At 37.7% G+C, this 22,649-nt stretch overlaps 2 protein-coding genes across 3 annotated transcripts in view; one reads left to right on the forward strand and one right to left on the reverse strand.

Moving 5' to 3' along the window:
- The window catches only part of FANCC (FA complementation group C), a 74,929-nt gene that overhangs the window by 48,107 nt on the left and 4,173 nt on the right, over positions 1-22,649 (forward strand). The window contains exons 8-13 of the mRNA XM_014869151.2: positions 1,632-1,788; positions 8,948-9,000; positions 11,596-11,695; positions 16,094-16,169; positions 16,969-17,050; positions 20,307-20,478. Coding sequence (XP_014724637.2) covers positions 1,632-1,788; positions 8,948-9,000; positions 11,596-11,695; positions 16,094-16,169; positions 16,969-17,050; positions 20,307-20,478 — 640 coding nt within the window. The remainder of the gene's footprint in view (positions 1-1,631; positions 1,789-8,947; positions 9,001-11,595; positions 11,696-16,093; positions 16,170-16,968; positions 17,051-20,306; positions 20,479-22,649) is intronic.
- Positions 1-22,649, reverse strand: part of AOPEP (aminopeptidase O (putative)) — a 218,336-nt gene that overhangs the window by 2,464 nt on the left and 193,223 nt on the right. The window lies entirely within an intron of this gene.

Genomic DNA, 22,649 nt, shown 5'->3' on the forward strand with positions numbered 1-22,649 from the left:
TGGCTTTTGACTAAGTGACTCTTGCAGGGTTGTCAACAAAAGTGCACGGTTTCCCTGAGAGCAGATACAGGCTCACATGATATATTTGCATTATATATTCCTGAGCTGTCACTGAATTCATTGGTCTTAATGTGAATGTGCTTGTATTTTATTTTTTTTCCTTGCTCTGACAACTGACTTCTATTTTCCCTAACTCTGTTGTGTTCTGAACATGTCTTCCTTCAGAACATGGGTGAAGACTGCCCCAGAAAATAGGACACTTGCAGGCTCCAAAGAACTCAAAATTGTCCTGGTGGGACCAGCTGCAAATTCAGCTCTAGCAATATAATCACTACAGTTAACTACAGTTTATATCTTATATTTGCAACCTCCATGTACACTTATTAGCTTCCTTTTCCTGACATAATATCTGTAATATCTACCATGCTACCAAAAAAAACGAAAGGAAAGTTGATAATGGCAAAATCAGCTAATGTTTTGTCATTCTTAATTTACTCTGATGTGCGTATGCGCTTTGATAGTAATATTTAGTAAAATAGTATCCTGAAATTGAGCATTGCTTTACAGTTTTAAATTCTGGATACTTCTGTGTATTTCTTGTCTCCCCATGCACACTTCAAGTGTGCATAATATTATGTGGAAAAAAATACAGGCTTTTAAATTAAATTCAGAATTCTGAGAGCTGATAATTAAATGAACGTATGGCAAAATAAATACACTGAAAAGAGATCCTAAAAGGGCTTTAGTATTCTTTCTGCTCGTATTTTTCTCTTTTATCAGTAGCTTTTGTTTGCATATACTCTCCAACCTAATCATAGGTTTTTTAATCTTAACTTGATTTAAGACCAAGGCAAATATTTATTGTTATTTATGTATTGTTTTGGTCAATAGCTACAAAAATATTCTAGGATGTTTGTGGTGTGATATCTCTTCTTGGGTGGTTAGTATAGTATATTTTGATTCATACTGGTCCACACTGTACCTTTTCTTTTGTAGTGATACAACACCAATAGCTGAACACTTTAGGTGATAACTTCTTAACTATTTGTCTGTTAAATAGCTCTGGTCAGTGCTGGTGGGCTGAAGACTTGGCTACCTCTCAGTAATTTTTTTTGGTTTTTTGTTCTCTATTATTTTTTTTTTTCCTTTTTGTTGTTGTTGATTTTGGTTTTTTTCTTCTTTCTCTGCAAAGATAGGTAATGCTTTGGTTATACAGCAGAAATATTGTGCAGGACCTTGCTACTCATCTATCAGTAGCTGCCTGCAGGAACTAGTCCGGGTTTGAGAGATTGCAAGTCCAGGGAAAGGACATTTCCCGAGAGATGAAGGGAACTCCAGACCTAAACCTTCTGTTTCCATCTGATGAGATTCGTCATGACCAAATTTCTAGGTTTTAAACAAGTGTGGTAAAGTTGCATCTGTAGATGATGGTGGTTTCCTATCATTCTTTGCTATTATGATTTGCTGTTGAACAGGCTACTGTATACAAGATCTCTCTCTTGCTTCAGGTTGATCTTTGTGTCTCCTTTTTCCCCAATATGTTAAAAAAAAAAAAAAAGAGTTGTTTTGGGTTTTTTTTTTGTCTTCCTCCTAGTTACTCAGGTAAAACAGTATTTTCCTTTCTAAACCAGGAAGAAGATCTCCCTTCCTGAACCAGCTGTCTTCAGCCTTTGGCTTCGTCACTTACCAAGCCTCGAAAAAGCTACCTTATATCTTCTAGACCAGTTGTTTTCCATTCAGTTGAATTCACTGGAAGAAGTGGCTTGTGTCATAAAAGACTCATTGCTGGTATGTGCAACACGTAGCAGATTTGATAGTGCTCTTTATTGCTTCAGGAGTGACAGTTTTCAGATATGTCAGAGAGACATACAGAGACATACATCAGCATAAATTTTCTTTATGGGACATATGACTTGTTAATGCAAGCCAGATCTTGAGTCTTACAAATATCACTCATTTTTTAGTTTTTACACTGAATTGGTAGAATACAAAAAAGATTTCATCCAGTGATGATGAATGGGTAAAGAAATGAGGATCCCATTGGTGAGGGTGCTGAGTACCTTCCTCTGTCTTAAAAAATTATAAATTCTGGCCAGGAAGGATTTGAATCTGTTTTTACTTCAATCTCTCTGCCCTTGGAGTTCAGCAGTATTGAACAACTGCAATCCCTTGTAGATTGTTTTATTATGGACTGCTTAGTAACTTGGTTTTGTTTGCAAACCTGAACAAAATTCTTAATGCAAAACATTTGCTAAGCTGTAATTAAAATTTGTTTTCAAATGCTGTGTTATGCAGAGCACCAAAAATCTTCCCTAAGAGAAAACCTGGCACAGTACTTTTTCCAAAATAATGAGCTAGTTTGTGGCACTAAATGTGTATTTAATTGTTAATTGCAGTGTGAAATAGCACGTGTGCTATGCACTCAAATTATATGCTTCATAAAATGACAGAACTAATGAACGGCATATGATATTTTCATTTCAGCCTATGAAACTGCTTACAGAGTACGTATTCTAGTCAGGAAAAGAATGCTACCTTTAGATATTCTTCCTTTTAATTGAACCTGCAAATTTGGGGGATCCATTAGGATACTTGCAAATCTTATAAATGGCTTGGTGTCAGCAGTTCTTCATATGCCCTCTGGGGATTTCGGTATTGCAAACAAGGCTATATACAGGGTCTATGCCTAATTTTTCTGTATCAGAAATGTTGTGAGTTATATATAGTATCTGGTACTACACCAGATACTGAAGGAAAAAAAATATAGCTAAATTTAGGTTATAAATATATAAAAAGAGGTCAAATACTTGTTTCAAGTGTTGTTTTTTGTTATTTATTAAAAATGTTCATACTTCAGTTTTTTTCACATCCTGATCTCTGAAAAGAATGAAACATTACTGTGCTAGCGCACTTAGGTTGTCTTTACTTGCCTCTGCTCCAAAGACTTTGTGCTTTCAAAATAAGATATTCACAGACTGACAAGACCAGTATAGCAGCTTTGAAAGCTGGTTTAGAGAGGACATCCTGTGGACAAAGAATGGAATGAATGGAGCCATAAAGATGAGAGCAGTAGGCAGCTGGATATTGATGACTGGTAGGCATTGATAAGAGAGAGGGTGCATAAATGGGAGATGGCATAACAAGTAAAAAAAACAGGATGGGAAGCTTCGGAGAGGCAATATAGAAGGAAAATAATGTGATCCGGAAATTGTGTTCTAGATGCATAATAATATTTTGTACAACATGTACATGGTACTGTAAAGATACTTGTGTGACATTAAATTAGTCAGCATTTTGAATCCAACAGTATAATTATTTAGCCTGTCCAAAGGATATTTAAATATTTGTTTAGGAATGTGGATGTGCATTTTTTGACAGTTGGATTATGGTGTTTTAGGATGTAAGCTCTGTTTACCTTATGGGTATGGTAATAGTGGAATCATGAGACAAAACTAGACTTCTATTTTCCTACTTGGAAGAAAACCTTCAGAGGACAAACAGTCAGAAATATGTTAGTGATTTGATTATAGTACATTATAAGAAAGAATCTTCAAAAAGCTCTTTCATAATTGCATTATCAGAGTAATTTATCTAAATCAAGTATCTTGATTTAATCGTACTTTACATAAACCTCATAGAGATCTAAGGTGTCCAGATAGTTGTAAACCACTGTACTTCTCTTATGAAAGAAATTTGATATGTACTACTCATATATTTTAATTCCAAGACTAATTGTTGTGTGATGGTCCACTAACTTATGTTTATATGCCATGCTATTATGTTTGTGAGTTTGTGGCTCAACTGAAATTAATACTGAAAATTCTCTAGTTTCTCAGAAGTAATAAAAACAAGTGAAAGAACCATCACAGATGGTCTCTTAGCTTATTTGGAATGGGTGAGTGGATGTCTTCCTTTCTGAAGTAGCTTTAGGGTTTGTTATGTGCATTAACAACTAAACGTGCAGTAAATACACATACTAGTATTTTACGCTCTACCAGGAATGGATAGATATGTATATACACAGATTTTTAAAGCCTTTGTATGTAAAAAGAGATGTGATTGAATTGGTATCATTTATAGTTTCTGTTTGGTTCTGAGATAGATTTTGAAAGTAGTTTCATTTGTTTCAAAGGTGCATTGCAAGAAAAGTGCAATAGGTTGAGAGGGCTTAACCACCGTTTCACCCCAAATTCTTCCTGATACACACACAGGTTGACACTCTGTCCTCTTGTCCTGTCACTGGGTGCCTGGGAGAAGAGGCCTCACCTGGCTGCATCCTTCTCTTAGGCAGTTGCAGAGAGTGATAAGGTCACCCATGACCCTCCTTTTCTCCAGGCTAAACAGCCCCAGCTCCCTCAGCTGCTCCTGACAGGACTTGTGCTCCAGAGCCTTCCCCAGCTCCATTGCCCTTCTCTGGACTCGCTCCAGCCCCTCAATGTCCCAGCAATGAGATGCTTTGCTGAAGTCCAGGTGGGCAATATCCACAGTCTTTCTCCCATCCAGTGGGCAGGTCACCTGGTCATAAGAGGCAATTTGTTTGGTCAAGCAGCCTGTCCCAAACTTCTGCTGGCTGGGCCTGGTCCCCTGGTTGTCCTGTGTGTGCTGTGTGATGGCACTGAAGGTGATCTGCTCCATAACCTTCCCTGGCACTTGGGGTCAGGCTGACAGATCTGTAGTTCCCTGGATCCTCCCTTCCACCATTCTTGTAGATGGATGTCACACTGGCCAACCTTCAGACATCTGAGATCTCCCTGTTCAACCAGGACTAATGATAAATGATGGAGAGTGGTTTAATGAGCACCCCTGCCAGCTCCTTCAGTACCCTTGTGTGGATCCCATCTGACACCACAGATTTGTGATTGCCTAAGTGTCACAGCAGGTCACTAACAAATTCCTCTTGGATTACAGGGAGTTTGTCCTGCTCCCCATCCCTGTCTACCTGCTCAGGGGGTGCCCTGAGGATAACTGGTCTTACTGACAAAGACTGAGGCAAAGAAGGCATTAAATACATCCACTTTTTCCTCATCCTTGGTGACTCTGTTTCCTTCCATGTCCAGTAAAGGATGGAGATTTTTCTTGGTCTTCCTTTTGTAATTAATGTATTTATAAAAATATTTTATATAATCTTTAACAGCAATGGTCAGATTGAGTTCTAGTTGAGGTTTTGCCTTTCTAGTTTTCGCTCTATATGACCTAATGACATCCAGAGTTGTCTGCCCCTTCTTCCAAAGGTCATAATCTCTCCTTTTTTCCCTGAGTTCCCGTGAAAGCTCCCTGCTCAGCCAGGGCACTTTTCTTCTCTGCCAGCTCGTCTATTGGCACATGGAGATGGCTTCCTCCTGTGCCTTCACGATTTCCTTCTTAAAGCATATCCAACCTTCCTGAACCCCTTTGTTTTTAAGAGCAGTTTCCTGAGAGACTCTGAACCAGAGTCCTAAACAGGCCAAAGTCTGCCCTTTGGAAGTCCAAGGTAGAGGTTGTGTTGATCCCCTTCCTTATTTCACCAGGAACAAAGAAACTCTCTCATTCCATGGTCAGTGTACCCAGGGTGGCCTCTGACCACCACATGTCCCAGGGCCCTTCTCTGTCTGTGAGCAGCAGGTCTGGCAGGGCATGCCCTGGCAGGCTCCCCTACCAGCTGTGCCTGAAGTTACCTCCCACACACTCCAGGAACCTCCCAGACTGTCTCCTCTCCACTGCTGAGTTTCCAGCAGGCATTTGGCAAGGTAAAGTCTCCCAAGAGCAAGGGCTAGTGATCATGAAACATCCACTGACAGAATATTTCACTTCATCCTGGTTGGGTGGTCTGTGACAGACTCCCAGCAGGATCTGTGCCTTGTTGGCCATCCCTGTGACTGTCACCCACAGGCTCTCAGCCTTATCCCCCCTGCCCCTGAGCTCTGTGCAGCCAAAACCCTCCCCAATGTACAGAGCCAATGAAAGAGGCATTAATGAGGAAGAAAAGAGGAGGGATAGAGAAAATTGCTCTTAATGTTGATAAATTCAGGTGCTTTTAAAACTCCTGTAAAAATATACTTGTGCTTTAAAAATAAATGTAATCTTCAAAGTAGAAATACATTTGGCGTTTCATATAAGAAAAAAGTAACATTTCCTATTTTAATCTGGTAAATATAAAATTCAGAAATACAAATATACAAGTGAAAGATACGAACAACATTTGAAATACATCACTGGAGTAGTTTCCTAAAGTTAGATGTGCTTAACTTCTAGAAGTGTTGTGTCCAATTAATTGCATGTGAGTCTGGAAATCAAGAGTTACCACCTCAAATGTGTATGACCTTGGGCATGTCTACTGCCCCATGTTTATTCTTACTTGTAGTTGTTACAGAGCATTCTGTGATGTGAATAAAAATGCAGATTATTCTATCTCTTGATTTCCCATTTACTTGCTTATTGTAGATACAGATGTATTTTTCTTATTTTTTTATTCAGCTCTGGCTTTGTGTTATAAGTTAAGAATCTCCTTTCTAAAAATACAGATACATAAGTAGTATAGTTCTTTAAGACTTTTGTCTGGAAAAGGTTAAAAGTGTATTTTTTAAATCATAATATTGCACATGCAACTCCAATTCTCTGTGTTTGAATCCTTTTGTTTAAGTGTATTGTATTGTCTGTATTGTGCATTAGAAGTGATTAAACAATACATAGGGTTTGATTTCTGTGGAAAGCATTGAATAATTGCAGACAAAATTATTGAAATTTTAAATGCCATTTTATTTTGAAACTATAAGGAGATAATGTCAACAAGAAGAAAATTTTTTGAAAATCCCTCCTGGAAATGATAATCACTCCCGCATTCCAGAACTGCTTCTGGCAGTAGCAGACTTGTGCTGCCTGCTGTTGTCCTGCTACACAATGGGCATCTTCAAATTGCAGGGCAGACTTTTGCACTATCACAGCATTCTTGCTCTGAGTGCTTGCAAATTAATTCCATATAGTCCCTTTATCAAAATCGCGTGAAATTAGGTAACTTGGGCTTGGGTTCCTTTTTTCATTTTTTCTCTTTTGACTACCAGTGATGAAATTCATATTGATTTCAGTAGTTTAGATAAAATCCTAGGGGCTATTAACTACGATTTCTTGTAGCGAGTACTGTTAGATTGCTGCTGTCTGCCAGGAAGAAGTGAGGAGTTTTTCATTGTTGTATACAGCATATTTATTTTGGGTTTATTCAGAAGAGCTAGGATTTGATCTCGGTCTGTGAGCTGATGCACTGATGGACCCTCTCTGGTTTGTATCCAAAATGTGTTGGCTCGTCACCATAGAAGTGTGCCTGCAAAGGTGGCTAGAGGGCTCTGAAAGACAGGGGAGGAATTACTGAATCAACCCTTTAGCCCACAGGACTGAAAACATACTCTCACTTCCTTTCCACTGCTCTCCAGTGCCTCAGAATGGTTGGGTCTGGAAGACAGCTCTTGAGATCTAGTCCAATCTTTCCACAAACAAACAAACAAACAAACAAACAAACAAACAGCCCCCCCCCCAAAAAACAAGCAAAAAAACCGGAGCCCCGGCCAGAAAAGACCCGAAAAGAGAGCGAGGCCCGTGGCGGGGGCCCCTTCCCTCCTCCGCTGGCAGCGGGATGCGGAGCGCAGCTCCCGCTGCTCCTGTGTGGAGCAGGAGGTGGCGCCCGTCCCACAGCGCGGGGAGGACGGGGCAGAACTGCGAGACCAGGTGCCACCTCCTATTCACGGTATGGCACGGACAGCTGGGGCACCGCAGGAGCTTTTCCAGACAGGTTTTAGTAAGGGTTGGTTGTTTTCTAATATTATCATGTACAGATTGTACTAAGCAAAGTCCTTGTTCTCCCTGTGTATAGTTAAAAAGGTAGTAATTATTATACCTATGTAATTATTATAACCTATTTTTATAAATATAATTTATATCTACTCTTACAGTATTGTATTACTTTTCTGCTTGGTACTTCTTAGCTTGAAAAAAATGCAAGTTTTCAGTAGTGCATTATTAAGCTATATTAATAAATGCCATTTTATAAACACTATGCTTCCTAAAGTTTACAGAATGCATTTTATTAAACATGCCTTACTCTAGGCTGTTCAATAACTATATTCTTACCAAGTCTTCAGGCACTAACATCAGAGACACTAAGTGAGGATTTGCTTTACTCCTTAGACTTTAACTTAGTGCTTTGGGAAATGCATAAGTGGGGTTTTTTCTAGGTGTTCTATAAAAGCCTAAGAATATGGAAATAGTGTGTTAACTGGTGCATAACAACTTTCATCTAACAACTTTCTCAAAACAGTTTTTTGTGTGGTAACATGGTAAAAGGCTTCACTAGTTAAAAAAAAATATTTTGAGGCACTGAGATATTTAGCTTGTACTAGCAACTCTGAAGTTCACAAAAAAAAAGATAATACTGTGAAAAAATGTCCTGGACAAAAATGCATGCAAAACTATTAAAGACAAAGGTGATAAAATCAATTTCTGGAATTTAATTTTGAAGATGCAGCAAGAGTCTCAAAGTACATCCAGAAAGGGTTGTCTGCAAAGAGGATAGAAAAGCTTTTTGAAAAAGCTATTCCCAGTGTCTCGCCTCCAGCAATTGCATGCAACAACCTGTTCTTTCTATCTGCCACCTTTAGTATTTGTAGTGACTGTTGTCATAAACAGTTTGGGATCCCAGGTGTTTGCATTTATCAGCTGTTGAGCCTGCTTGGTCTCGCTGTGGAGAATCCTAAGAGTTCTAATCATAAGAAAAGGATTTAATAAGAGAGTTACAGTTTTAAGTGTTATACAATATACAGTTACTGCATGTTACTGTTACATATAGTTTTATATATAGAGAGTTACAGTTTAATAATGGGTATGTAATAGCATGCAGGAGTTAAGCTGTAAATTATGCAATGATAATTGTGTGAGTTGTTTATTATTAATACCTAATCTTCTTGCATTTGTTTATCAACAGCCACAAGCAGCAAGCCATCCTGCTATATTCAGAATGGTAAATGAAATTTTCAAGTAAGTTTTGAAATTACTGTGGCCTTAAATGACCCATTTAAACACTGAGGCTTTTTTCAAGAGCAGAAGCAGTATTATAACCTGCAATGTATTATCATTTATAATTTAATAATGAATTTTAATGATTAATTATTAAAGACAATATTTTTCTTTAACTGTAGGCTTTAAAGTCCATTTCTGTGTAGAATACTGCAAATAATGAAAAATCTTACGAACTTTAAATAAAAGTTACATTATAATAATCATTAGTACAGTTGACTAAATTGTATTTTAGCCTTTAAAATTTGTAATTTATTTCCGTAGAGATTTGTGGTTGAAATACAATTTTGAGGTGAAAACTATAAATGCTGAAATGGCTTGGCCCATGCCAGCATGAAGGTAGCATTTAGCAAAAACTTTTGTACTTAACAGTGCAGCCTCTTTTACATTTTGTTTATGCTTTTCAGGATTGATGTTGATAGATATGCACTTTAGGACCTTAAACAATTGATCCACCTGTTACTAATGAGTTTGGTTTTGAATACATTAAAGTTATCTTGAAGCAACCAATATATTGGTTACCACGTGTGGGCTTCAAATCCTTTATACTCAGTTTTCAGTGGCTTTTCTCTTTTTTTCACTTGACTTAATAATTACTACTTTTAAGTAGATCTACTGCCAGGGTTATCAGTATTAACAATTTCAATACAACAATAATGTGTTTAGTGACTGACATCCTTTGCTCATGAAATGTTTCCCTTCTTAGGAAAAGAGGGCTCCCAGGTACATCCCAGGTGTTCGGGGCATTTGTGTGTCTGTGTGCACATTTAGGTTTGTGCAGGCACTAACAGAAGAGTCTGGGCTGTAGAAACTGCAGAGCACTGTATTGTGAGAGTGGAGCCACTTGGCAGCCACTGCTCTGGCAGCCCTTTATTGCTGTGGTCCCATGTCTGCACACAGACAGCATTTTCTGAAGAGTGGAGGTTAATCACTTTCCCAAAGCAAGATGCATTTAAAAATTGATGTAACTTCAGCAGATGTGTACTGATGCCTTAGGCTGGAGGCTAAGTGATGTTATTTTGATGGTACAGGGAAACAAAATTTGTCCAGGCTTCTTCGCTTATTTAAGGTCATGCTATATAAAATATTTTCTAAAACAATCACATGACTTCACTACTCTTTTGTATCCTTTCCCTTTGGTAGACAGTAGAAATGGATAAAATAATGTTTCTCAGCTAAAGCAGGACTTTGCCCAACAAGTATTTCCTGGTAAAACTTTGCACTTCTATTAGTGTTTCAAATTGTCTTAAAAATTATTTTTCCTGTTTCTAAGCCTACATTTTTGCTCCCTTTCTTTACGTTGAATTGTTTCTGCTTAGTGTGCCTGTTCCTCTACATTGTTGGTATTAAAACTATGATGTATTTATTTTAAGAATACTGTGTCTCACCTCTTGATACTTACTTGAAGCTGTATATGTTAGCTGATTTTCGCAGAGCAATTGGTTTATGGAGCCTTCTGTTTATTTTTGTTATATTTCTCTAACATCCTTCCAACTATTATCAAGTGATGTGCAGATGTTAAGATACTATTCCAGTTGTAATCACATGTGAGATTTTAGAAAGCTGCTGATATAGAAAATATGCTTCCTTGCTTGGAAACTGTGTCAGGTTTCTATAGCTGGCACAAAACTTCTTCTGTATTTGGGGTTAGTGTTCTGTTAGAAGTATGGAGCTAACCATTCTGACTCTATCTGTAATAACTCTTCCTGCTATTTGCATGCATATTGAGATTAATGGTGCTAAATTATCTTATCACACTGATATTACTTACTGCTTTTATTTTCCAATATTTTCTTGCTATGTGTGGCTATACAGAAGTCCATATACCAACACTGTCTTGAGTTCCCATGTACTATTTCTTCTTTTTATATCAGTGATTAATATTTGCCTGTAGTTTTGTGACATTTCTAAGTTACAGTATTGTGTTCTCCTTTCATATGTTTTGGAAGGAATTAATTCTCTAATACTTGTATCTCACTGGCAACTTACTTTGAACATTTTTTCTCCTTTCTACTATATGTCTTTCAAGTAAGAGATTGAAAATTGCTGCTATGTGTTTTCCTCCACTTGCTCCGTTTGCTCAAGGTTATTTTGCACTATGGAAAGCGAGTTGAAGCATTCACTTTGTGAATTTCACCTTCTAGAGTGGCCTATGAGACCCAGTCCCACAAAACACTATAAAGTGTGCTTAACTTAATCATGGGAGTAGTTGCTCTGAACACAATAAACTGATCAGATGCCAAATTTGGCTAATAAAGCTGTGCTAGTCTTTTTAATTGTACATTTATTTAAGTAGGATAAATTATGTGTCTTAAATTATGTATATTGTATATATTTATTAAGTTTTGTTAATTTGTAGGAGTTGTGTATGAGGTTTGTTTTGGTTTTTTTTTAATTAAAATAAAATCTAAAAAGCCTGCAAAGTTAGTATTTCTGTTAGTGGTGTAATGAGCTCAGACAGTTTTTACAAAGAATATACCATTTTCTTTCAGTTAACAGTGGTGTGATGGGCAGACTAATTACCTGATCTGTCATATCTAACTTTTCAATGCCTAGGAATGCACTGGTGGAAACTGATGGAACTTCAGAAGTTAGGACAATAATACAGGTTTTTACACAGCTCTTCCTTCAGGCTCACCAGAATGAAAACAAACAGGTTAGTCAAGATCTCTTTCTTAGGGGTTTTTCCAGTGAAAAACTGCAAAATTTCGCAAGAAAAACCCCAATTCTACTCCTAAGTGAAGTCACTGAGTATAATGAGGTAAATAACTGTATCCCTTGGTAGCTGCATAGATACGCCAAAGTTCAGTTCAAACATCTTCTCCTGAACATAAAATTAAGGTGTGAAACCAATATGTAAGAGCAATTTACCTAACTTAACCCTCAAGTACATCTGCGTGAAGTGCTTTTCACAGGCTCAGTTCCCCTGATGCTGAAGTTTCTCCCTGTACAATGAACATGAGTGTGAACATTCATCTTTGATAAAAAAAGACGAAAAATGCTTGATGCATTTTTCTTTTGCAGTAGCAGGGTTTCTGATAATAACTGAAGCAGAGATAACAATCTCATTTCCAGTCCCCTAAATAATTTTAAGTAGGATATCAAATAGTCATGTTTGTCTGTTCAGAAGGTAAAAGACGCAGAATACATACTGGGACATAGAATACATACTGATTTCAGTTCCTGATCCTCAGCAGTGGTCTCTTTGAAATTTTCCTTGGTCTAAATTTTCAAATTTCACAGCTTAGTCTCTCTTCTTCTGCACAGAATTTTATATAGGTCTTACTGAACTGAATTAAGTGGAATTACTTTTGCGTTAATTTAAACAAGAGCAAGATCAGTTTTTTACCTTAAAATTTCGAAATACAGTCTTATCTTACTTATAGGCTGCAAACTTGACTTCAGATTCCCAAATCACACGGTCACATCCTGACCATCTTGTTTGTCTTTTGAAATTAAATGCATATGAAGCAAGTTTGGAAAGACCTTGACACTTGAAACCTTCCATTTTAAACCTAATAAAAGTTCCTCTTTTTTTGCAACTTTTTGAGGAAGATGGTAATTAAGAGAATGCTGGGATTTCTTAAAACCTGTGGCATACTGGCTTTTAATTAGCAGTGTGATTGAATCTGTCTTCTAGCTTCAGGCAGCTGTCTTGCTTAATATATTATTGCTGTGCATGATAGTCTTGTGCCACCCTGACTGCATGGAAACAGCACACTGTGTAGCCCCAGGTGGGGATCAGTGGGTGAGAATGAAAGTAAAGATTCCACACCCATCAGACACCCAAGAGCTAATCCTGCTGTGCAGGCGGTATGTTTTCTTCAAGGTGAAAGTCTTTCACCTGCTGGCATTGCAACATGGACTACTGCTCATTTTTCTAAAGTGGTTTTAAATACTGAATTTCCTTTATTTAACTTGTGTACTGTTTAAGTCGTGGAGTTCTAATTAAGGTATTATCTTCAGTGATAGAGTTAAAAGTCCCTTGTCTCACAGAAATCTAATCTAATCTAATCTAATCTAATCTAATCTAATCTAATCTAAATTATTATATCAACTGTAATTTTAGTTTGCATGCAAAAAGGCAGGTACACATTGCTTCCTAAACTTTAAGTCAGTCAGATCCTTTTTTTTTTCCCCTTTGGTCATACCGTCATTACATATATTCATAAATTCATAAGGTATCTGTCTTTGTGGTACCTGATTGCCCTTGACAGGACATAATGTGCTCCATTAGCATTTAGAAGAAGAATGGTAAAAGCATTAATTACAGAAGATGAAGTGGGTTCTGCCTGGTCACTGAGACCTTCAGAGTTTATAGACAGTTAACTGAGAAACTGGGTTGTGTCTGGCAGTTCACAGGTTTGTGTGATAGGAGCAGAGTGATTCTCTGTTGCAGTGTGGCAGCTGTCAGAAATAGCTGTCTTTTATAATAACATGGTAGACCATTTAGAGAGAACAAGGTTTGGCAGAAAAAAAAGCTGAAGAGTGGGAAAAGACAGTGCAACTGGGTTTAGGACAGTCTTTTTTCTTCTATGTTTTTGGAAACTGAAAAGAGTATAAATGGAATATGGGGTTTTAAACCTACTTAGGAAAAAGTCCCTTTTCTGTAGTAATTGAAAAAGAAATTAGAGAATGAGTACAGTGACATCACTGCTGGGGTATGTTTTGTACTAGAAGATTTTCTTTAAGTTTGTGTTCCTAGTGAAAGCTGACCTGAGGATAATTGGGTCATGTTGCTTGTAAATTTATGCAGTTAAAATTCGTATTTCTTTTTGATATTAATTATAATTTCCTCATTAATTATTTTCCCTTGATCATTTCAGAATTATCATTGGCTTTCACCTGGGAATTTTGTTTTAAATAGCTAGATAAATTTTTAAACCAGTGTGCAATGTTTATTTCCTGTTATATATCATGGCAGTTATTACAACCAGTCACATCCAAACTTGTTCTGTCTGATAGTACCTTGTTTTGCATTTTGTGATGGCATATATGAGGAAAGAACTGACTAAAATACTATGTTTATATGACAAACCTTTTTGGCTCTCTCTAGACAGTATACGAAAATTGTTTTTCACTTAACTGTTTTCATATGTAGCATGTGCTGTGGGTTGTCTTGGTTGCTACTAACCGTACCAAGGGGCTGCTTTTTCATGAGAGTTTTTGGGGCAAGTTAATTGGCTACATGCATACTAATGCCTCTTGACAAGTAGACTTTTAGAGTTGTACTATACCAGTGATATATAGGCTTTCTAAGAAGAGTGTATATATTCATGTACTATTTCACTTTACTGACAGAACAAAAAAAAAAAAAGTAGTAGAAAGTGTCTTTATGTTTGTTTATAAAGTACATGCATATATATGCCGATAGAAAATAGTTATTAAATACAGGCATTATTGGATTTACTGCTCAATTACATTTTATAGAGTTCATATTCCCAGTCTGTGTTTCAAAAGATGATCTGTTAGCTAAATGACTTCTTACTCCTAAGAAAGAAGAGTTCTAAGACTAATGGTGTGGAGATTCAAAATGTAAATGAGAGAATCACAAATTGCTTGAGAACCGGACATCATCTTGTCCAACTCCCCAGCTCCAAAGCATAGAACCAGTTGTCCAAGACTGTGTCCAGATGGGACTCTACAACTCTTCTGGGCAAACTGTGGTAGTGCTTGACCACCTCAAAGTGAAAAGAAAGGGAAACATAAATCAGAGAAATGTTTTCTGATACACAGGCAGAACCTCCTGTGCTCGAGTTTCTGCTGTTGTCTTTGATCCTGTCACTGTGCACCACTGCAAAAGCCCTAGTTCTGTTGTTTTGCACCTGCCTTTTAGGTGTTTATATACATTGGTAAGATCCGCCTTGAGCCTTCTCTCCAGGTTCTCTCAGCCTTTCCTCATAGAATTCTCCAGTCCTTTAATGATCCTTGTGGCCCTTTATTTAACTGAGCATTACCTGGGCATAGTATTACAAGTTAGCCGCTGGAATGGCTGCTCGCTGAGTGCCGAGGGGAGGGGAAGGAGCACCTCCCCGGACCTGCTGGCAACCCTTTCCCTAAGGCTGCCTGCATGTACTGGTGCCTGGAGTTATTTCTTCCCAAGTACAGGACTTTATACTTTCTCCTTGTTGGCATTTATTTGGCTTCTGTCAGCCCATTCCTCCAGCCTGTCAAGGTCCCTCTGGATGGCAGCACAACCCTTTCACGTATCAGCCTCTCCTTCCAGCTTCCCAAGGGAACTCACTGCCCCTTCATCCAGCTCATTAATGAAAATGTTAAATTGGACTGGACCCAGTGCTGACCCTGCTGTGCTCTGGTTCCTCTGGACTCCAACTCGATTTTGTGCCGTGATCACCACGTGGGTCTGTCTGGCTTTGTGGACAAAGAGGGAGCTGGTGTTGCACACACGTGCTCCATGTCAGACGTGCCCGCGGTGCGTGTTTGCAGGACAAGCAGGTTGAACGTGTGCTGCTGCTGCTGCTGCTGCTGCTACTCTCAGCTACACAAGCAGTGCTCACAGCATACAAGTCGCACGTCCTCAGATAAGCAGGGCAAGTCTGTTATCTGACACTGCCCTACCTGCTGCTGGATCAGGTCCTAAGAATTTTAGGTTTCCATTTTTGAACAGATGGTAATAATCTACACAATGCCCTCAGAGTCTGTAGATGCTACTAGCTCTTAGTTTAATATCATCTGTGAATCTGTTTACACTGGAAAATGAAATTAAACTAGTGTCTCTTTTAAGCCCTGCATATTAAGAGTGAAAACTTACGTGATTACAGGGAAAAAGACTAAGACTAGTAACATGTCTGTTTCTTGATGGTCTGAATCTTTTTTGATGTATATACTTTTAAAATCTATAAATAATTACTTTTCATAAGCAGACATTTCCTAAATGCCCCCCTTTTATATGCAAAATCCTAATATTAACTAAAGAGTTAATTTTCTGTTTTCTTGCTTTAGTCTGTCTAGTTAATTACTACCTTGGATGAGACTATTCACTGTGTGTTTGTTTTGAAAACTGACCAGTTAAAATAATGATTTTGTGTCTTAGCATAAATTTCCACTGAAGGCCTACTTCCCAAACCATCACCAGCCTCTTGTTAGAGGTTTAGCCAGACGTCCTTTTGGTAAGTCTTTTCATGAAGTATTTGCAGCATTATGAATCTGCATGGTCTTTATATGTCTTAAAATAACTTTAAAAGGGATAGAGATAACTTTTTGCCATTTCCTTAATAATGTGTGTTTTATTTAGCAATTTTAATAATATTCTTTTAATGTATTTTTCTGCAGAAACATCTGATTCTTATGTAACAATACTATATAATGTAACTTTAAAGAGAACTAAATCAGAGTGAATAACAAAGAAAGAATGTGTAATTATGTAGGAATGAAGCCGCATTAGAGAGATTGTAAAAATATTGCAATCTTCTTATGTTATAATACCAGTAATTGTCATTATGGAAAAATTCATATGTATTTCACAAGAAACAGGCTTTCTGTTTCTCTCTGAGGCTTGAATTCTGATATTTTAGACTGCAAACCCAATTTTTTTTCAGGTTGCCTATTTATACAGATCAAGAAACCATTGTTCAATTTGGTATGATTTTTATGAACACTTACTAAAGCTGAGTAAAAGAGCCTCTGAGAATGCTACTGCACTGATTAGATATTAATATTGAGGTAGCAACATCAGCCTCATTTCAATATTCCTAGCTGCACTTCCTTTCATGGCTTTATCAATTAAATGTTTTATGAAACACAGTAATAGGTATTGTTGAAAACTGGGAAATTTTAAATGAAATTTTTAATACTTTGTGATAACTGAATCAATTTGGAGAAATTTTATAGCTACCTTTATGCTTCAGTGTTACATTCTCGTGGACAGGCTATGATTTTAAGAGCTTTGTTTTCATCCTTCATCCTCAGAACTCCCAACTACCTCTTGGTCTCAACACTTGAAACACATTTCGGATATGCTCAAAGTATTAGTAGAAGATACAAACATTAGGTAAGCAGTATAAGATCTTTGAACTTTTTGTCCTTTGGTTGTTAGTTGGTGAAAGGTTATGTCATTTGAAGTCTCTAGTGGCTGCATTTCATCATTTTCTTATTACTCTCTAAGTTAGACTTTATTTTTAGAATTGGACTTGGATTACTTACTGAACCTGAGCCTTATAGCATCTATATACCTTACCATTAAGCCTCTGAGGAAACAAAATCTTGTCATTCCTTCCAACAAATATCTAGCTGCATAATGGAAATGCTTACTTGTCTATCCTCCCATTTTTCCCTCAAAACTTTTAACCTTGTTTTATGAAGAAACTGGGCTTTTCTGCAAGCTTGTACAAATGTCCAAACTGCAAACTTTCTTCTTTTCATAAATAAATGACTGCCAGACTGCAGTATCATTTTTATTGCATTAATCTTTGGGCTGTCCCTCCATATTTCTGACCTGCTGCCCTTGGCGTCTACATGAATTATGCATGTTCTGGGATTATATGAAAATAATGAAAAAACATGCATCTCTATCTGCTGCTGCCTTGTAATTCTTTCTTATGAGGCATGTGATGGGACCTGACTTGGACACAAGTTTGCTTAGACCTGCTCTGAGAGTTAACTGTCCAAAGAACATTAAACAGCTTTTAAATGCAAAGAAACCAAATCAATTTTTATTTTAAACTTGAAATATATCAAAAGAAACACAGAACACCAAAGCCAGCCAGACTTGCAAAACAAGATCACAGAGCCACAGAATCACCTAGGCTGGAAATAAACCTCTGAGATCATCAAGTCCAACCTATGATCTAACACCACCTTGTCAACACCAAGTGCCACATCCAGTCTTTTTAGACAGCTCCAGGGACAGTGACTCCACCACCTCCCTGGGTAGCCCTTCCAATGTCTGATTACTCTTTCTGTCCTGATGTCCCATGTAAACCTCCCCTGGTGCAGCTTAAGCCAGTGTCCTCTTGTCCTGTCACTGGTGCCTGTGAGAAAAGACAAAGCCCCACTGTCTGCTCCCTCTTTTCTGGTCATTATGGAGAGCAGTGAGGTCTCCCCTGAGCCTCCCCCAGGCTCAACAACCCCAGCTCCCTCAGCTGCTCCTCAGGACCTGAGCTCCAGATCCTGCACCAGCTCGCTTACCCTTTTCTGGACTCCAGCATCTCAGTATCCTTCCTAAATTGAGGGAAGAACTGGACACAGCACTCAAAGTGTGGTCTCACCAGAGCCTAGTACAGGGGGACAGTCACTGCCTCGCTATTCCTGATACAGGCCAGGATGCCACTGGCCTTCCTGGCTACCTGGGTGCACAGTGGCTCGTGTTGAGTCTGCCTTTAATCAGTAGCCAGGCTGCTGTCCAGCCACTCTGTCCCGGTTTTCCCCCTGGGTACTGGAACAAAGACACTTGCAACCATGCTTGGTTTCAGTTAACTCACGGAGGGCTTTTTTTTGTTGCTGAGTGGCAGAAAAAAGCTTTTTGTTGTTCCCTCTGAGGCCAGGCTGTCTGGTGGTAGCTTCTCACTTTCTGTATGAGCTGCAGTTCAGTACTCGCCTGTTAATCTCCCAAGTGTGTCAAATCTTTCTGTCCTTGAAGCGTGACCTGTAGCTGACCCTTACTTCTTAAAGAAACACATAACTCAAGCTTAGAACAAATAAATAAAACAAGTATCATCCATCATAATGCGTTACAACAATATAACTGTCTGTTCTCCTTTTGTTGCCCAGCCTTTTCTTTGTTTATATATAGTAGTTTTCCCCCTTTATTTTGAATAGTACACTAGTTTGAACAGTATTGTACTTGCCAGAATACACTGTTACTTCCTCTAGAACTCCTACAACAATTATGTTTTCTACCAAGCCCCTCCCAGTTAGAAAGAAAATAGATCTAACGTGTTTTAAATACTAATATACATGAAGAAACCATATTGAGTTTTCTTTTATTGCTTTATTCCTGATTCTGTATTCTTTTGAATAAGATAAGATTAATAAGATTTAGAGAGGAGAAAAAATATTGTTACACAGCATATCCTGTTGCTTCTCAGTGCTCTCTTTATATAGGTAGGTTTTTAGGGATTTTATTTTATACCAAATGTGAATCTTACAGTGAAGTGCTTTTTCTAATCAACAGATTGCTTCTGTGCTGATATTTATTATTATATGCAATACTCTCAGTGAATATTACATGGCATTTTAAACCAGAAATCTGCTGATCAGTTGATGAACTTACGAACATTTTGTGGGGGAAAATCCCCAAAAAAGTGAAGGGCCACTTTGGCATTGACAGTGGAGCATAGGTGCCATTACAGAGCAGGCAGAAACAGTAATGGGGACAGAAGTGTAGGGCACACGACTCCAAACCAGGCACTGTAATGGTAGAAAATCTTCAAGATAACAGTAACATCAACTTTTGGAATTTCTAAGATCTCTTGTAGTTTCCTTGCAAAGGTGGCACTGGAGCTTTTTGAGTTGCCAGGAATAAAACATAAGAAAACCATCTAATTCTTTCAAGTTTTGCCAAATTTATTAGGAATAATTGTTCCTAGTTCTTAATCTAGCTGTCCTTCTGTTTGTCCTTCCACACTTAGTTTAAACTTTGCTTCTAAGACACCTACCATTAGTTTGCATCTCTTTTCTTTAGTCTTTTCTGACTTTAGAGGAATGCATATGAGAAAGTGTTTCCTTTTGAAAACACCGTCAAAATTTTCATTTAAGAAGACATGAATTTTAACAATCTTTATATATATATATACTTTAAAATACACTTTAAAACTTTATATTTAGACCATATAAATGTAATTCCTCATGAATTACCAAATAAGATGCACTTCATGAATTACCAAAAAGCAAAAAATAGCCCTGGAAAGCAACAGAGAGAAAGTGAAAGGCAGTAGTATGTTAGAGTGTAATACTTGAGATATGATTTAAAGTTTGGGAAATCCTGCAGCTGAAGAGTGTGAACAGTAGGGAGGAATTTTATTTTGTATCTTTTCATACATAGTGTTTTTTAGAAGCTGCTGTTAAGGATAGTCTGTTGTACTGTCAGAGTTAATCTGTAGTAGCACTGGGTGTGTTCTGGTTTGATTGTGATTTCAGATAAAAAGTAGTACATGGCTGTATGATTAGCAGGTAAGGTATTGTCTGCTGAAGAGTAGTTTAAAGATTTTTTTTTTAAGTTAAATGCCAACACCCTTTGTAATGAATTTAAAGCAATTAAAAATGTTAAATAGTGAGAAATACCTAATTTTATCTGTGTTCTTTTCCAGTTCTCTCACTGATCTCTTTGAAATCTGGTTTTTGGTTGCTTGTTTTGGTGAATGGGTGGATATTGCAGCAGAACAGTTACTGAAGGCTGCTGTAGAACCAGATGCTGTGCTGTGGCTGCTGGCATTTTACTACTGTCCGAAAAATGAAAATCAACAAAGGACTCAGACAATGGTGGGTAATGTAGTGATAGTAGGTGGCAATAAGCCATCATTTGTCTGATTGTATCTTATTGCTGTAAAACAAATAGTGCACACCAGAAAACTGAAATGACTTTACAAAGTTTCTGGGAATTTTGTTGCAGTGGAGATTTTGAAAGTTGTTTTTTTTTTTCTGATTTTTGATATTTAGAAAAACTTTTTCCTCCTCTTTAAGTATGTGATATAGATTAACACTGTCTCGGCTTTCTTTTGGAAAACCAGGGTGGTTTTAATCGTAACTAAGTACCCTAGTGATGGTATTTTATAATGAGTGTGACAGAATTCAACATGCCTGTGTTATGGCATCTTCTGAGAAGGAAACAAGAGAAATCACAGCAGTTGAAACCATGAAGATACTTATCAAACACAGCCTTGAATCCCAGCCTTGCCAAACTATTCCGATTTCTTCCCAGTTTTTGGCATGTGATACTGTAATAAGCATGTGATAATACCATATGCTGGGTTGGTAACAGAAGGAGCAGTGTTCTAACCTTACACACTGTACTGTATGAAGAGTGCTGTGCATCTGTGTATGCAAGCAAATACTTGAAAGCCTTTAATTTAAACCTATTATGCAAATCTGAACTAGCCCAAGCAATTGGATCTACAAAGCCCTGATTCAAAAGGCTGCAACTTGTCTGGTTTTCCTTAATTTGAGAATGGATTCTGGTGGATTTAAAAATCCAGCTCAGTACACCACAGTAGTAACATCATGCTTTAAATTAAGTTTACATCTAATGGTCCACGTACAACAGTGCATTATGCAGTATTTTATTCCCTTTCCTTCCCCTCCTGCTTCCCAGATGGCACTACAAAGGCAAGATCACATCCCAATCACTTGCAAATTTTTTTTTTCTCTTAAATTTCTCATATTCTAAGAGCAGCGGATGGGATGTTGGCGGAGCAGTTAGGTTAGACCTATGGTGAAGTAAAGAAATCAGGGGGGTTTTTTTGAATGTCATTTTGGGAAGGTAGGCAATATGTGAGCAATAAACAACACTGAATGAAACTACTGCACTACAGGTGCAGATCAAAGTATGGAATATTGTTCTAACTCCACAGAATGAAATCAATTTGTTCCATGTATTAAATTATCTCCCTGTGTGTCCTCTATTCCATCAGTTTGTTATTCAGTCATAAGACAAACTTTAGAAACAAAAAAGCTTTTCTACTGACAACTCACACAGTGACTCATCTTTTCCCAGAGATCTATTTCAGTTCATTATCATTCTTTTCTTAGGTTCTTAGATATTTGAACTGAGATTTTTTTTTTTTTTTTTTGCACTGGTTGGGCTACTTCAGAAGCATTCCCACACTTCATGCAAAGTTTCTGCCTTTAGTTAGGTGTTCGTTTGTTTTTAATTTGTCCTTTGGCAGATTAGCTCTCAGCTCTTTCAAATGAATTGGTTTCCACTTCAAACCCAGCACCTTTCACTAGTTAAGGCCTAGCATGGCACTGGAACTTCTGGCAGATGTCAATCTGGAGTACTTTTCATTCAGCGTTATTTTTGTGTGGAAAGGCGCGCACTTAGGATTTTGTCTTCCTGCTCTGTACTTTAGGTAGCACCTTTACATTAGCCAGAGTGTAATACAAAGGGTTTAAATTATTTAAAGAAGACAAAGACTATTTTTGCTGTTCACTAGAGGTCACTCATATGCGCAGCACTAAATATTCTGCTCCTCAGTATTTATTCCTTTGGTGCACTCCTTTCATACCTTTAAGGGTCTGAAACACTGAAGGAGCAAAACTTGGAGGCTGGCACTAAGCATGAGATTTCTAGGGTACAGGAACTCTTGGAGCAGGACCAGCTACTCTCCATCTGCAGTCTCTGGCTCATATGGTGCACAGAGTAATAAAGAATCATGAGGAATTCCAGTTACCTTTCTGTAGATACGGTATCATTTCTGCCTCATGTGTAGTTGTGGACTTAAGGCAAGAATAGCAGGTTTTCCAGACTGTACTATGTGAAATTGTTAAAATGGTAGGTCAATGTCAGTTAAAAAAATGTCTGAAAAAATTGTCCCAGTGAATATGCTTGAGAATTTTCCTTAGAGTCTGCAGTGGTGTATTTTTCCATTGTTCCCACTGATACTACCATGGAATTCGCATTCCATATACAAGTTTTTTCAGTCAATTTTTAGTAC

The sequence above is a fragment of the Sturnus vulgaris genome, chromosome Z (assembly GCF_052056855.1).
Source record: "Sturnus vulgaris isolate bStuVul1 chromosome Z, bStuVul1.hap1, whole genome shotgun sequence".
Lineage (NCBI taxonomy): Eukaryota > Metazoa > Chordata > Aves > Passeriformes > Sturnidae > Sturnus > Sturnus vulgaris.